The 14,658-nt window shown below is 37.8% G+C and overlaps 1 protein-coding gene and 1 long non-coding RNA gene across 3 annotated transcripts in view; one reads left to right on the top strand and one right to left on the bottom strand.

The window, feature by feature from the left end:
- The window catches only part of Nt5c2 (5'-nucleotidase, cytosolic II), a 79,934-nt gene that overhangs the window by 19,478 nt on the left and 45,798 nt on the right, over nucleotides 1–14,658 (bottom strand). For both annotated transcript variants that reach the window (XM_048338337.1, XM_048338336.1), the window contains exon 4: nucleotides 2,487–2,604. In XM_048338337.1, coding sequence (XP_048194294.1) covers nucleotides 2,487–2,604 — 118 coding nt within the window. The remainder of the gene's footprint in view (nucleotides 1–2,486; nucleotides 2,605–14,658) is intronic.
- Nucleotides 9,074–13,128, top strand: LOC125346102. Its single transcript, XR_007209863.1, has 3 exons — nucleotides 9,074–9,469; nucleotides 9,514–9,518; nucleotides 13,088–13,128. It is a non-coding gene; the product is annotated as an uncharacterized LOC125346102 (long non-coding RNA).

The following is a 14,658-nucleotide window of genomic DNA, read 5'->3' as shown; positions in this document are numbered from 1 at the left end:
AGTCCTGGGCCTTGGACTCAGGGCCTGAGCACTGTCCCTGGCTTCTTTTTGCTCAAGGCTAGCACTCTGCCACTTGAGCCACAGCGCCGCTTCTGGCTGTTTTCTGTATATGTGGTGCTGGGGAATCGAACCTAGGGCCTCGTGTATCGGAGGCAGGCACTCTTGCCGCTAGGCTATATCCCCAGCCCCAACCACAGATATTTTCTATTGGGAGTAAGAATTCAATCAAACAGGTGTAAACTCTATTTCCTCACAATACAATTGATCATTATTCTAAATTAGTCTTTAAATATCCTTGGGAATTGAGCTATTAGATGTTGTATGTGGGACATATGTGACAGAATTTCAAATAAATACTATCTTCCTTAATCTTCAATTCTCCCTATCAAACCCAGAAACACAAGCTACCAAAAAAGCTCTGACTACCAAGTTGCTTGTATTAGCAAATCATATAAATGTCCTCTAATAGCCAAAGGCAGGCCAGATTAGACCATCTATGATTACTGCTTACCATGTTTAATGATGCTTTTTCTTATCCACAGTGGGACTACTTTAAATATTTTCTATACACTAAGCTCAACTCAAGGAACACAAAAAGATTTTGGGGAACAGGAAATGCTTCTGTCTCCTTTTCTACTTCTCCCTCCTTTAACCCTGTTATACTAAAACCCTTGCTAAAACTTTCACCTTGTGAGACCGTCCTTTTTGTGAGACAGTCTGAAATTCTTTTTAGGTATGGATCTCAAGATTCATTAGTTTTACATGGAGACTGGGAAGCCCTCATCCATTCCTGAAGGCAAAAACTGGTGATCCAGCCAGGAGTTGAATCTCAAAACAGCTACATAGTAACCAGTGTTGATAGAGCCTCCAAAATCAAGATTCATTTCTCTCCTAACCTAAAGTGAAAAGAATAACTGGTATCTTCTAATCCTTATAATCTTCTGGTTCTGACTATGGAAGTCTGCAAAATAAGGCTTAAAAAAAAAAAATTTTTTTTTTGTGCCAGTTCTGGGGCTTGAACTCGGCCTGGGCATTGTCCCTGATCCTTTTGCTCAAGGCTAGCACTTTACCATTTGAGCCACATCTCAGGGTCCTGAGTAGCTAGGATTGCAGATGTGAGACAGGTGTGAGGCACCAGCCTGGTTGATGTGAAGTGTGTCTGTGTGCGTGCATGCGTGCACACTCTCTCCTAGGGTAGTTTATTGGAGATAAGTCTCATGGAGTTTTTTTTGCCAGGTTGAGTAGCTAGGATTATAGGTGTGAGCCACAGAAACCTGAATTATTTTTATTACTATAAACAAATATCAAAAGAGCCAGGCTCAGAAGTTAAAATCTGAAAATAAGCTGAAAAAGGAGATTGTAAGGTTAAATTATAAGATTAGGAGATATTGGAGGGACTATGTAAATCTGTCTTCTTTAAAAATGATAAAAATCGGGGCTGGGGATATAGCCTAGTGGCAAGAGTGCCTGCCTCGGATACACGAGGCCCTAGGTTCGATTCCCCAGCACCACATATACAGAAAACGGCCAGAAGCGGCGCTGTGGCTCAAGTGGCGGAGTGCTAGCCTTGAGCAGGAAGAAGCCAGGGACAGTGCTCAGGCCCTGAGTCCAAGGCCCAGGACTGGCCAAAAAAAAAAAAAAAAAAATGATAAAAATCTGAGACCTCTTAATAAATGGGTAGATACAAAAATAAAAGGCTCATCTAACTAAAGGAAAACCTTAAGGTTACTTGGATTTGAGGTAGACCTCACTGTTACTAAGAAAAAATTATTGTCTAAGGACTAAGCGCTACTAGATTGATATGACCACTTGTGTTTACCAGCTCAGAGAATAAAAAAAACTGTCCATTTTGAAACACCATTTTGAGTCTTAACTTCTATTTCCTATATGGGAAGCAAGACATGTTTCTCTTTTTCTGTTTTTCCTTTCCTGTTACAATAAAATAAACTCTTGCTAAAAGGACATGCTTGCAATCACAGTACTTGGGAAGTGGAGACCAGAGGATCAAAAGCTGAAAACCAAAGCAGAGCAGGTGCTGGTGGCTCACACCTGTAAGCCTAGCTACTCAGGAGGCTGAAATCTGAGGATCACAGTTCAAAGCCAACCCAGGCAGGAAAGTCTGTGAGACTGGTGCTGTAGCTCAAAGTGGTAGAGTGCCAGCCTTGAGCAAAACAGCTAAGGGTCAGTGCCCAGGCCCTGAGTCCAAAGCCAACAACAACAACTACGTTCAGAGCCAGCCTGGGCTACAGAGAAACCTTCTCAAAACAAACCAAAAAAGAATACAAAAGATATAACAGTTTCATGATGACTGAATAGTACTACACGCATGTACAGAAAGTTTATAGTCATTTTAGAATCAATACCAACCCAAACCCAAACAACAAAGAATTTAGTGTATTCTTATTTTGGTCAGGGATGAATTCAGCATTAATAATTTTGGCAACAGAGGAAGTGATCTTAACCTAAAATAATCTTGAAGTTTTTACCTGGTTGGGAATGTAGAATCATAAGCAAAGCTGAGCAGCTCTTGGGGATAGCCAATAGAAACTAGTCTCTCCACAGTAAGCTCAAAGCCAAGGGATTCATACTCCGGGGACTTGTAAACTGCACAAAGAGAAGGTTCTCATTAGTCAGAATAAAAAACAGCCCATTAAAAGAGAAGGCAAATGAATGAGTTTTTCTTTCCCAATTCCCTCTTTCTCCTCAAACTGTCATTTTTCTTCTTTTCCCTCAGACTCTACATTCTGTACTGCCTCTATCAATTAAAAGAATTTAACTCTTCAGTTAAAAAAAAAAAAGTCCTGTTATGTCAGGAGTAACAGACATAAGAACTTGGAAACATTTCACAACACTTCTTTCATTTGGGGGGAACCTATTCTAAACATCCCCCTGCCCCTGCCCTGCCGTAAAGTTACCTAAATGTAGAAAAGCCTAATATGCACGTGTGATTCTAACTATAAGAATATAAATTAAGAGTAACTAGGTAAAAGAAGCTGGTATTCCTTGAAGACTTCCTTGATGTACACAAATGATATGGCAATCTGCAAAATGAGTTCTTTTTGTTATTATTTTAAACAATATTTTCTCTGGAATTCTTCTTTGGCCTGACGTTTTATTACACACTTCTAATCAGCAGATTTGTTCTACTTGCCATATTTATCTGCTTTCTTACCAGCCCTAACAATGTTAAGCTTCAAATTACATTTCACAAAAAACTACTGTAAACAAATGATAACCAAAAAAAGATATCTGTGACAATTAGGAAAATCTAGATATCAGTTGGGAATCAGACATTAAGAAACTATTCCTAAGACACAATTATGGCAGGTGGGTATGTGAATAAGATGTACACATGTACACTTCTCCTACCTGCTAAAGAAACAGTTAAAACAATTGGATTTCCTAGTACAGAGGTTTCTCTCTTCTACTGTGTCTGAAATTTTCCATAATTTAAAAACAAAAAACTTTTTAGAGTAGTCACTGAAGTTCAGGCATAAAGAAAATGCTGCTCCCTTAAACATGCTTCTTCCAAATAAATATTTAGGATAGCAACTCCAATTTCTAGGAGTAAGGCACACTAAAAAAAAAAAGAGAGAGAGAGAGAGAAAGACCTGCTAGTTTTCTAAACATCAAAACAAGGCAAAAATATCCACCCAGTTCTTTTAGTTTCATAATAATGCAACTATATCATATTATTACAATTCCTACTATTATCATCTTTAACCTGCAACTTAAGCTGATGTTTCATTGCATAAGTCTGTCTACTCAAGTTAGCACTAATATTTAATAAGTAAAATTCACCTTTCCTTTTCAGAAGCTATCTTTCAGAGTATTTCTGGAAAAATATCAAAGAAGCCAGTATATTGGTTGTTGTCAAACACAAGGAGTGGCCAACATTATAGAGAAGGAGAAGATTTTCAGGTACCTTTCAAACTTGTATCTCTGATGTATTTATTTTTTGGTCTTTTATAGTTGTTGTTTTTTTTCCCCAGAGCTGAGGACCAAACTCAGGGCCTTGTGCTTGCCAGGCAGGCGCTCTTCCACTGAGCTAAATCCCCAGCCCCTGATGTACTTATTTTTTAAAATACAATTGAAAAAAAATTTAAAGCACATTGGGCTTTCAAATTTCTATAGTAAACATCATCAGATTTAAAAAACCAAGGCCTAAAACTGTTTTGTTTAACCCCTTTAGGAGATGCTTGAGTTTCACCTCTTCAGAACAGTTTCATAAGAAGGTATTTTTGTTGAATGATAATGATGTATTTTCAAAAGTAGCCACATTTCTTTTTCACGTTAAGTCCTGTTTTATCCTCCCCCAAGTGTAGAATTCCCATATCTATGTAATATACACTGTGGTAAAGGGAGTGATACATGTTCACAGATTAACAGTGAGAGCTGTTGATAAGTAAGGCCTGGGGCCCACTGATCTCAATGTTAGTTATGCTGAAATATAAACTCACACCTCTCATCTTACTCTTTCCCCATACTCTCATCAAAATTGCAAGTAAGTCTCATTTTAACAAAATTTTCATATAGCAAACATTATTTCCTTGTCTAAATGTTCCACTTGTTTCAAACAATATTTAATGAAATAAAATTCCAGTATAGGTAAGTAATTTGGGCTAACTTACTGACATTCACTCTTACAGAATCTGGCCCATATAAAATGTTTTCAACTTCTAGTTTTTTTCCAAGAGGATAATTTGGTGGATACATCTTAAGAAAGGGGGATTAAAAGCCATATTTTAATCACTTCCACTGAAGCTCACCCCTAAATGAACAATTTCCCCTTGTTAGTGAATCAGGTAATGGAATAATTGGTAATTGATACCTGTGTTAATGAGACGTTCTGGACTTGAGCTCAAGTTAAATCTGAATTTTTACTGGGAAAAAAAGAGAAAATTCTAGTCTCACATCCACATTTTGCTACCACAAATTCGGAAAATGGAAGATTATGTTTGTCACACTGTATTTATCAGGCCAGAATTTCCCAAGTGGTCAACTCATAAATAAGTAATTGGTCAACTACAAATTCCATCTACAGAAATAAATACTTAAAAATTTTCCTATTTCTCAGTAAGTTCAAAGTATCTCACAGAAATACAATGTATCATCTTCATTTGCTGACTTAAAGTTGAACACAAGCAGAAGCGGAAGCCAAAATTTAGAATACTCTCAAATCTGGTCCAAAATTCTCTGTAGCGGGGTATATGACCACTGTTAGGAACTTTTGACAGGCCCATAAAAACTTAAGCTTATTTGCTGAAACACACAACTCTCACTCCAGTTTCTAGTCCAAAATAAACTGTTAGTCTCAGGTGTAAATAGATTTACCAGTTCCATTTTGACAACACTATCTATTTCATCAAGTGCTGTATTAAATCAGCAAGACCTACAAGCTACTGACATTTTCTTGTAAGCTCTTTGGATAAACATTTCAGTAACCCATATTCCCAGGTCATTAAATCATCTGCTAGCAAGCTATACAAAATATAACTAGAGCTGGTGAAATAGTATTATAACTGTGTAGAGCAGATGTTTTAGCCTTTAGGAATAGACAATTTATTCTGACTTGCCTGGTTACAAAAATTCCTGAAGTTTACAAAGTACTACTATTACTAAAAAGTAAAGATTAAAAAGCAAAATTTTCTTTTTACTCAACCAGGCCCTATAAAGCCAGCCCTAGACATTTTGCAGAGACCCTTATCTATCACCTCATTCTGTAGAGCTCCATGCCTTCCCTAGCTGTAAAGGTTCTCATTTCAGTTTGTCTCACAAAACTGTGCAAATAAATGATGCACAGCTCCAATCACAACTTTTAAAACTGATTTTCCAAAACCTAGACAACAGTTTGAGTAAATATAAGCTCACATATTAACTCCAAGAAGGACCTCAGGCCTGCCTCCAGCTTAGCCAATATCCAAAGACAAAAGAAGAAATTGTTTTAAGGGCCAGAGTCCAAAAAAGAGGACTGTTTCAGCCACTAGGACAGCACACAGTGTTCTCAGGTTATGTAACTAGACTATAAAGAGAACAACCAAAGCTTTGAAAGTTGAAACTACTGAAAGCATTTAAAAGATATCTTTACTCCATATTCTGCAAGGAAAAAACAGCTCTTCAAAAGTAACTTCTTGTGAGAATGAAAGTTGTGAGCTTTTTTTCAGCAGATGCTGTTTATGTAAGATAGAGTTTTTTCTTTTGCAGTGAGTAGAAACTTTCTGCATGAAAGTTTAGGATTCTTACACACTTTTTACCTTGGGCACCAAACTGTGCAGAAGCTTACAGATTATAGAAAAATAAAGGGCAAACCTCTAGAGAGGTTCCAGCCTAGCAGAGTGCTGCTGCCAAAATGAGAACTCACATGAGGCAGATGCAGATGCAGTGTGTGTCACTCCAGTCTTGAAGGAGTTACACTGGCTCTCCTGTTAAAAAACAAAACAAAGCAACAAAACAAAACAAAACAAAAACGAAAAGTGGTTTTAAAACTGTTGTGATGGGCTGGAACAGAGACACCATTTGGAAATTTCTATTTACAGGAGTAATCACTGCCTTCTAATTTGAAGCTTCTGACACCATTAAAATGAACTCTAATTGGCCATAAGCAAGGATATTGAGAACATGCTAAGTTTTGTGCAGTATTTCTTTTCTGGCAACCTGAGTCTGGTATATAAGCCAAGTCTGATCCTAAAATATTAAGCCAGAAAGAAATAGTTTGATGGAAAATGAATGCAGCAAGAAAATGATGTTTAAATCTGAAACTGGCTAGGGAAATAGATTAAAAGGCACAAAAACAACTAGTGAAATCTCATCCTGCTTTCAGGTACCTACTTTGCTAAGTTCACTTAAGCCAACTTTTCTACCTTTCAACACTTATCTGTCATCTTCATATACACTAGAGCCATGCTTCCAAAAAATCTGGCCAGATGTATATATTTGGAATGGAAATAATTTTTATAATTGGATTATATATTTGCCTTCTCAAGTTAAAAGAGCACTATAGTATACTAAATTAACTGACTTGGATGTGCATATGCACATCCCTTTAACTATACTGACTCACTCTTTGAAGTATGTATCATGTACTACTTTATGTGCAATCATTTTCCCCAGACATTTAAATTTTTTTAAAATACGTGGTTGGATTCCTCCAACTTTTTTTTTTGAGAGCAGAAACATCAAATGTAAAATCTACAAGTATGGAAAATATTATAAAGGAAAAACCACTTCCCCAGTTAAATGAAAATAAAAAATCCAACCAAACATACAAGAATAGTCATTTTGCTTTTATGCTATAAGTGTAGTTAATGTTAACATTCTCTTGTTATTAGGATATGTGATGCTGAATCTTTGAAATTTAACCAGGAAGGTAAATTATCAATGTTTTCCACTGAGAAAATATTAAGCAAAAATTTTCTAATTCTTAACAGGTTTAAGTTAAATAGGTGTCAGGGCACTTTTTCTACTTTATAAACTATTATAAAACCCTAGCATAACATAAACAGTTTTACCTCCAATCAAAAAGACCACAAATGACCCCAAAATAAGATATTGAAAGTTTCTTAGGACTATCTCAATTTTAATTTACTTAAAAATAAAGAAGCTAGACATTATGCAACACCTTTATTTAGTAATATAAATGTAAACTAAGGCAAGCTACCACATCACTATCTATATAAATAAGTAACATAATGGACTTTGAAAGATTACCAATATACTTCTGTTCTTGAAAAGCCCAAATCACATGCTAAAATTTTTATTTGCTTAAAAACAATACTAAGTCAGGTGCTGGTGGCTCACATCTATAATTCTAGCTATTCAAAAGACTGAGATCTGAGGATCACAATTCAAAGACAATGTAGGCAGGAAAGTCTGTGGGACTCTAATCTCAAATTAAATACAAAAACAAAAACAATAAACTACCAGAAATGGAGCAGTAGCTCAAAGTGGTAGGACACTGGCCTTGAACACAAAGTTCAGGGACAGTGCTTATTATACCCTGAAATCAAGCCCCAGAACTGGTACCAAAAAAATCCTCCCCCTAAAAAAAAAACAAAACCCTAAGATAAGCATGGTGGCACATGTTTGTAATCCTACCACTCAGGAGGCTGAAGCAAGAGGACTGCAAGTTCAAGGCCAGCCTTGGCTAGTGAGACCCTATCTGAAAAACAAGGAACAAAAAACATTCTTCTAATATTCCTAATACTTATTTTTTTAACAAAAAGAAGAGGTGGCTTGTGTGTGGGAAAGAATAAATAAGACTGATTGTTATCAAAATAATTATTTACAACTATAAAAGTAGAACAAAGAAATCTGCTGGGGATGCTACTTCTTAGAGGGAAGAGTATAAGGTAATAGAGGGGGTAAAATTGATCGGAATACAGTGTAAACAAGTGTGAAGACTTAATAACAGCTCCTTCCCTGTATAACTGATATAAGCCAATAAAAAAGAAAAAGAAAAGTTATCTAACTCAAAAATTTCCTCTCTGGAAATCTGTACACATATCAGCACCTGGTGTTTTCAGTATTGTTTTCAATTTAAGACTGGAAAATTTTTAAATAATATTTTAATCCTATTTAATCAAAGTAGCAGCTTATCATAAAAGAATAGAAATCATAGCTGGGCGCTGGTGGCTCATACTTGTAATCCTAGCTAATTCAGGAGGCTAAGATCTGAGGATCAAAGTCAGCCAGGGCAGGAAAGTCTGTAAGACTCTTATCTCCAATTAAATACCAGAAAACCGGAAGTGGTGATGTGGTTCAAAATGGTAGAGCACTAGCCTAGAGTGAAAAAGCTCAGGGACAGTGCTCAGGCCCTGAGTTCAAGCCTCATGACCAAGGAAAAGAAAGTAAGAAAGAGTCTAGAGAGGGAGAGAAAGAGAAGGAGGGAGGGAGAGAGGGAGAGACAAAAGAAAGGAGGGAGGAAGGGAGGGAGGGAGGGAGGGAGGAAGGAAGACAGGAAGGAAGGAAGGCAGGAAGGAAGGAAGACAGGAAGGAAGGAAGGGAGGGAGGGAAGGAAGGAAGGAAGGCAGGCAGGCAGGCTAGGAAGCAAGCTAGGAAGGAAGCAAGCAAGCTCAAGTCCAGGAATTCACCCCTGAAAAAGTACTTATGATTTTATTCAAGTTGATACAGACAAAAACTCATTTGATAACCAGGTACTATTACAAGGCTTACTTGACAACATTTGTATGCTTCAGATTCAGCTAATACCTTCTAAACACCCGTGTCAAGACTAGACAAGTGAATCTGAATGTATGAAGTTAGCTAAGTGAGGAGATATATTTTGCCTTAAAGAAGTGGGGAGTAACAGTCAAGTGGGGCCACTAACTATGTGAGAACAGCCAGCCTACATTTTCAGGTTTAATTCATAATTTTTAAATGTTGACTAAGCCAGGTGTTGGTAGCTCATGCTTTTATAATCCTAACCACTCAGGAGAAAGAGACCTAGAGAATTAAAGTTTGAAGACGGCCTGTCTCCAATTATCAGCAAAAAATTGGGCTGGAAAGTAGCCCTAGTAGCAGTGTTAGCCATGAGCAAGCAAGCCAAGTACAAGAGCAAGGCACTAAGGTTCAGTCTAGAACCAGCAAAAATTAAACAGAATATTGACCCAATTAAGCAAACAAACCAACACTTTTTACGTCAAACTATGGTCTGAACTCAGTTCATGAGTCAATCAGCAATATGTGAACCACTATCTTATCTTGTATTTCAGGTCAGATACTCAATACAGGCTATTTTGTTAATTAAAATATTTGACTTGGGCTGGGACTATGACCTAGTGGCAGAGTGCTTGCCTCGTAAAATGTTTGACTTACAGTAATCAAAGAGTCTTGAAGAAGTAAATACAACAAATACTTAATAAACTGAAAATCCAGGTGGACATAAATTCAATCTTTAATAATGACAAACTATACTAGATAATGTTCTCTTCATCCCAAGAAAAAGCTGAGGGGGCGAATAACTTACGAAGTAAAAGCACCTTGATCTGTTCTCTACTGCAATGCCAAGGGAATTGTAATCATCTGAATCAGATTTGTCACATGACTATTAAAAACCAAACAAATGTTCTGATAGAATCAAAATGCCCTCCTGATCCCTTAGTGTTCCCAGATCTGGTAGGTTTATCCATAGATTTTAACTTATGAATAATTAATCTTTGACTTAAAACAATTATTTGTCCTTTTTTCAATGGCCATGATAAAGCAGTCAGAAAATATAAAACCAGAAAAGATAATGTATTAAAGGTAGTTATTATATTAGTTAGAACTTATTTTTAAGACAAGTTTAGCCATGTTACAAATAGCTCATGTGATACTGGGGGGAGGGGAGAGAAAAAGAGAAGAGATTCATCTCAGTGACTTTAATAATGTAATTGGGGCAGGGGGTTTGGAGAGGAGGGAAGGTAGGAGAAAAATAAAGGAGGTAACAAGTTTGACAAGAAATTTACTCACTACCTTATGTATTTAACTGTAACCCTTGGCAATAAAATTAAAGTTTTAAAAATATGAAAATAATAATAATGTAAGTAACATTACATGGCATTCATATTCACAAAAAATAATTGGCTTATATTTGAGTGCTTTGATGTTTGGTGATAGAAAATAAAGATCATCAATACCAGTAATTAAAAAACACTGAAAATTGGTTATGTCTATCACCATGTAATGGAGGATGGAAACAGATTTTATTAGAAATCTTTTAAATCTCCTAATGATCTGGAAGAAATCATGTACTATAATAATGTGGAATATTAGTAAAAGGCTTTAATGGGATATAGACTTGACATAAAGGGAATCAAAGCTTGAACACAAAGCATGCCTAAGACTCGTCTCTCTATATATGATTGCCTAAAGGCTTATACATAAATACATATAAAACATTTTTATATGAAATACATGTAAGTAATTTCTTTTTTTTTTTTTTTTTTTTGGCCAGTCCTGGGGCTTGGACTCAGGGCCTGAGCACTGTCCCTGGCTTCTTTTTGCTCAAGGCTAGCACTCTGCCACTTGAGCCACAGCGCCACTTCTGGCCATTTAAGTAATTTCTTTCTTTTCTTCTTTGCCTGTCCTGAGGCCTGAACTCAGGGCCTGAGCAATGTCAGTGGCTTCTGTTTGCTCAAGGCTAACACTCTACCACTATGAGCCACACAGCACCACTTCCAGTTTTCTGGTGGTAAATTGGAGATAAGAGGCTCACAGACCCGGGCTGGGTCTGAATCTTGATCCTCAGATCTCAGCCTCCTGAGGATCTAGAATTACCAGCGAGAGCCACCACTACCTGGTAAGTTCCATCTTTCTTAAAGAACTGTTGGAACTAGATACCATGGCCTGGATCTCTAATCCCAGATACACAGCAGGGGAAAAAGGTAGCAAGACCTTACCTCAAAAACAATGGAATTGGGCTGGGAATGTTTGCCTAGTATGCATGGAGACCTGGATTCGATTCCTCAGTACCATATACACAGAAAAAGCCAGAAGTGGCACTGTGGCTCAAGTGGTAGAGTGCTAGCCTTGAGCAAAAGGAAGCCAAGTACAGTGCTCTGGCCCTGAGTTCAAGCCACAGAACTGGGGGGGAAAAGAAAAACAAAACAATGGTATTGTATATACATTTATCAGAACTAGGGAGGGGAAGGGGAACATCAAAATAGACAAGGCGAACCAATACAACAGTGATACTTAGAAGACAATATGCTATAAACCAACTGTACAACTTGGCGGAGGGGAACTGGAGAAGGCTGAAGGTGGGAGAAAAAACAAGTTTGATAAGAAATGTACTCACTGCCTTGCATATGAAAACTGTAACCCCTTTGTACATCACTTTGACAATACATTATTATTGATTGATTGATTGATTGATTGATTGCCAGTCCTGGGCCTTGGACTCAGGGCCTGAGCACTGTCCCTGGCTTCTTCTCGCTCAAGGCTAGCACTCTGCCACCTGAGCCACAGCGCCCCTTCTGGCCGTTTTCCATATATGTGGTGCTGGGGAATCGAACTGAGAGCTTCATGTGTAGGAGGCAAGCACTCTTGCCACTAGGCCATATTCCCAGCCCCACAATACATTAATTTTAAAACAAACAAAAAACAATGGTCCAGTGGTCCAATCCCAAGCAAAAAGCCTAGAAGTTCAGGCTCACTCAAGTGTTGGCTAGCCAGATGCATTGAGTCAAACCTAGTAAACACGCACGCACGCACGCACACATGTGTGCATGCATGCAGGAGACCCTATCTGAAGAATGACTTAATAAGGTCTTAGTTTTAACTCAAGTGGTAGAGTGCTTGCCTACTAGCAAGTGCAAGGTTCTGACTTCAAATCTCGTTCTGCAGAAAATATAGAAGCAGGAGTAAAATTTTTACACTTAGTGTGTTTTGTTTTGTACTAGTACTGGGCTTGAAGTTAGTCTTTAGCTGACACTTGGTTTTTTCACTCAATTCTGGTGCTCTTGAGCCATCATGCCCCCACTTCTGGCTTATTTTATCTAGTTAGTTGGAGATAAGAGTTTCAAGAGACTTTTCTGCCCTGGCTGGCTCTGAAACCAAGCCCTTTAGATCTCAATCTCCTGATCAAGTCTGGCAAAGAAAAACACTAGAATCACCTGCTGTTCCTATGTTTTGGGTGGGCCAAGATCACATATTCATGTTTTAGAACAGTAATTAGCAACCATCTTTATCCAACCAAGGATTAGGGTATATACTCCCAGCTCAGAAAACAAAGGTTACAGATAAGATCCACCATTTTGAGTTCTTTATTCCCATTTCTTGTGTGTAGAACAGGCCTGTGATCTGTCTTTTCCATACATTCCTGCTTTATCCTGCTATGCTAAAATAAATCTCTGCTAAAACTTCTACCTTCTGAGACTCTCTTTTTTGTAAGACCCCTTGAAATACATTTCACAAGTTAATCTCAAATTCCTAGATTTTGCTTGGAGACTGAGAAGCTGAAGGAACTTCAGAGCACTTATCCAGTGACTGTCACCGAATTATATATTGAAGAATGGTATAGAGCTAGGTATTGGCAGCTCATGACTGTAATCCTAGCTATTCAGGTAGCTGAGATCTGAGGATGCTGGTTTGAAGCCAGCCCAGGCAGGAAAGTCTGTGAGGCTCTCATCTCCAATTAACCACCAAAAAAAAAAAAAAAAAAAGCCAGAAGTATAGCGGTGGCTCAAGTGGTAGAACACTAGCCTCAAGCAAAAAGGCTCAGGGATAGTGTCCAGGCCCCGAGTTCAAGCCCAAGGATTGGAAGAAAAAGGTTTAGCTAGGCATAGTGGAACATGCTTGTAATCCCGGGTTAGTTGGAAGGTAGAGGGAGAAAGATAATAAATTGGATGCCAGCTCCAACAAAATTAACAGTGGATAAAAGGAGAAGGAAGACCAGGCCTCATCAAAAAAAGGGACTAGTTCAAGTCAGGTATCAAGATGGGGTTTCAAGTGGTATGACCCTTGCAAATCCATGGCTTTGAATGTCAATCTCCAATATTAGAAAAAAATAAGTGAATAATAATGAAATAACATGACTAGAGGTGTAGCTCAAGCTTGGACAGCATGAGTAACGTTCTCAGTTATTCCTCAGTACAAAAAAAATTGGCCTAAATGGTAAATTTTAGAATAGTAAAAAATGACATATTCTAGGTTCTGTATATTTTATCACCAAAAAGGAAGAGAGAAGTGTGTGGTTCCTTGAGAAATCTACAGTGACAGTGCACCGATATTTTATTATACTTACTTTGGATTGTTTTGCTCCCCACTTAATACCAGTAAGTTTGGTGAAGATATACAATTGCTGACAGAAACATGATGAGTGCCCTGAACTCTCTTCCAAGTAAACACAGCATACAAAAATGTTCATCTAAATGTCAAGTGAGTTGAGCACATTCCAGTAACAATAAAACAAGATCAGAGTGTATCTACTATGTATTTATTAGGGGCTAACAATCAAAAGTGCTGAGATGCTTCTATTAGCAGTAGGATAATACACTTGCCAGCATCAAGAGCTAGTTTCTTAGTTTCTTCCCTGGTACTGGCTTTATTCTGATGTGTCTCCCCCACACTACTGGGGCAAAGCGAAGTGCTTAGGTTTGAAATAACTGGATGCCATTTCTAATGGCTAATGATATGGCAAAATTTCAAGAGTCTAAAATATTTTTCTTTTGCTTTTTTTGGAGGGAGGGCAGTACTGGGGTTTAGACTCAGGGCCTTGCCACTCTTCCACCCTTTTTCTGCCTTAATATTTTTCAGAGAGGTCCTGGACTTTTTGCCTGGACTGGTCTTAGCCCACAAAATCCTCTTGCTGACATTTCTGATACAGCTGGAATTACAAGCATGTTATTTGAGATAGGGTCATACTAAATTTTGCTGGCCTTGAATTGTGATTCTGCTAGCTGTGCCTCCCAACTTACTGAGATTACAGGAGTGAGCTACCATGTCCCAGCCTGAAATGTATTTTGAAACCTTCCTTTTCTCCACCAAAGATTTTGATTTTTTTTAAGATGCATAATTTACTTTAGAATCCTAACCACACTTGGAATAAAGTACTTTCATGGAAAGCTTAAGACTTTATTCTTTTAAGAATATTCCTAAAAATTGAGCAAAAGATGTGTTAGGGATGTAGCTCAGTGGTATAACACTTGTCCAGCATGCATTAGACCCTCAGTTCCATCC

The sequence above is a fragment of the Perognathus longimembris genome, chromosome 2 (genome assembly GCF_023159225.1).
Source record: "Perognathus longimembris pacificus isolate PPM17 chromosome 2, ASM2315922v1, whole genome shotgun sequence".
Classification (NCBI taxonomy): domain Eukaryota; kingdom Metazoa; phylum Chordata; class Mammalia; order Rodentia; family Heteromyidae; genus Perognathus; species Perognathus longimembris.
The sequence above is the reverse complement of the archived record's forward strand: the minus strand, read 5'-3'. Positions and strand labels throughout refer to the sequence as shown.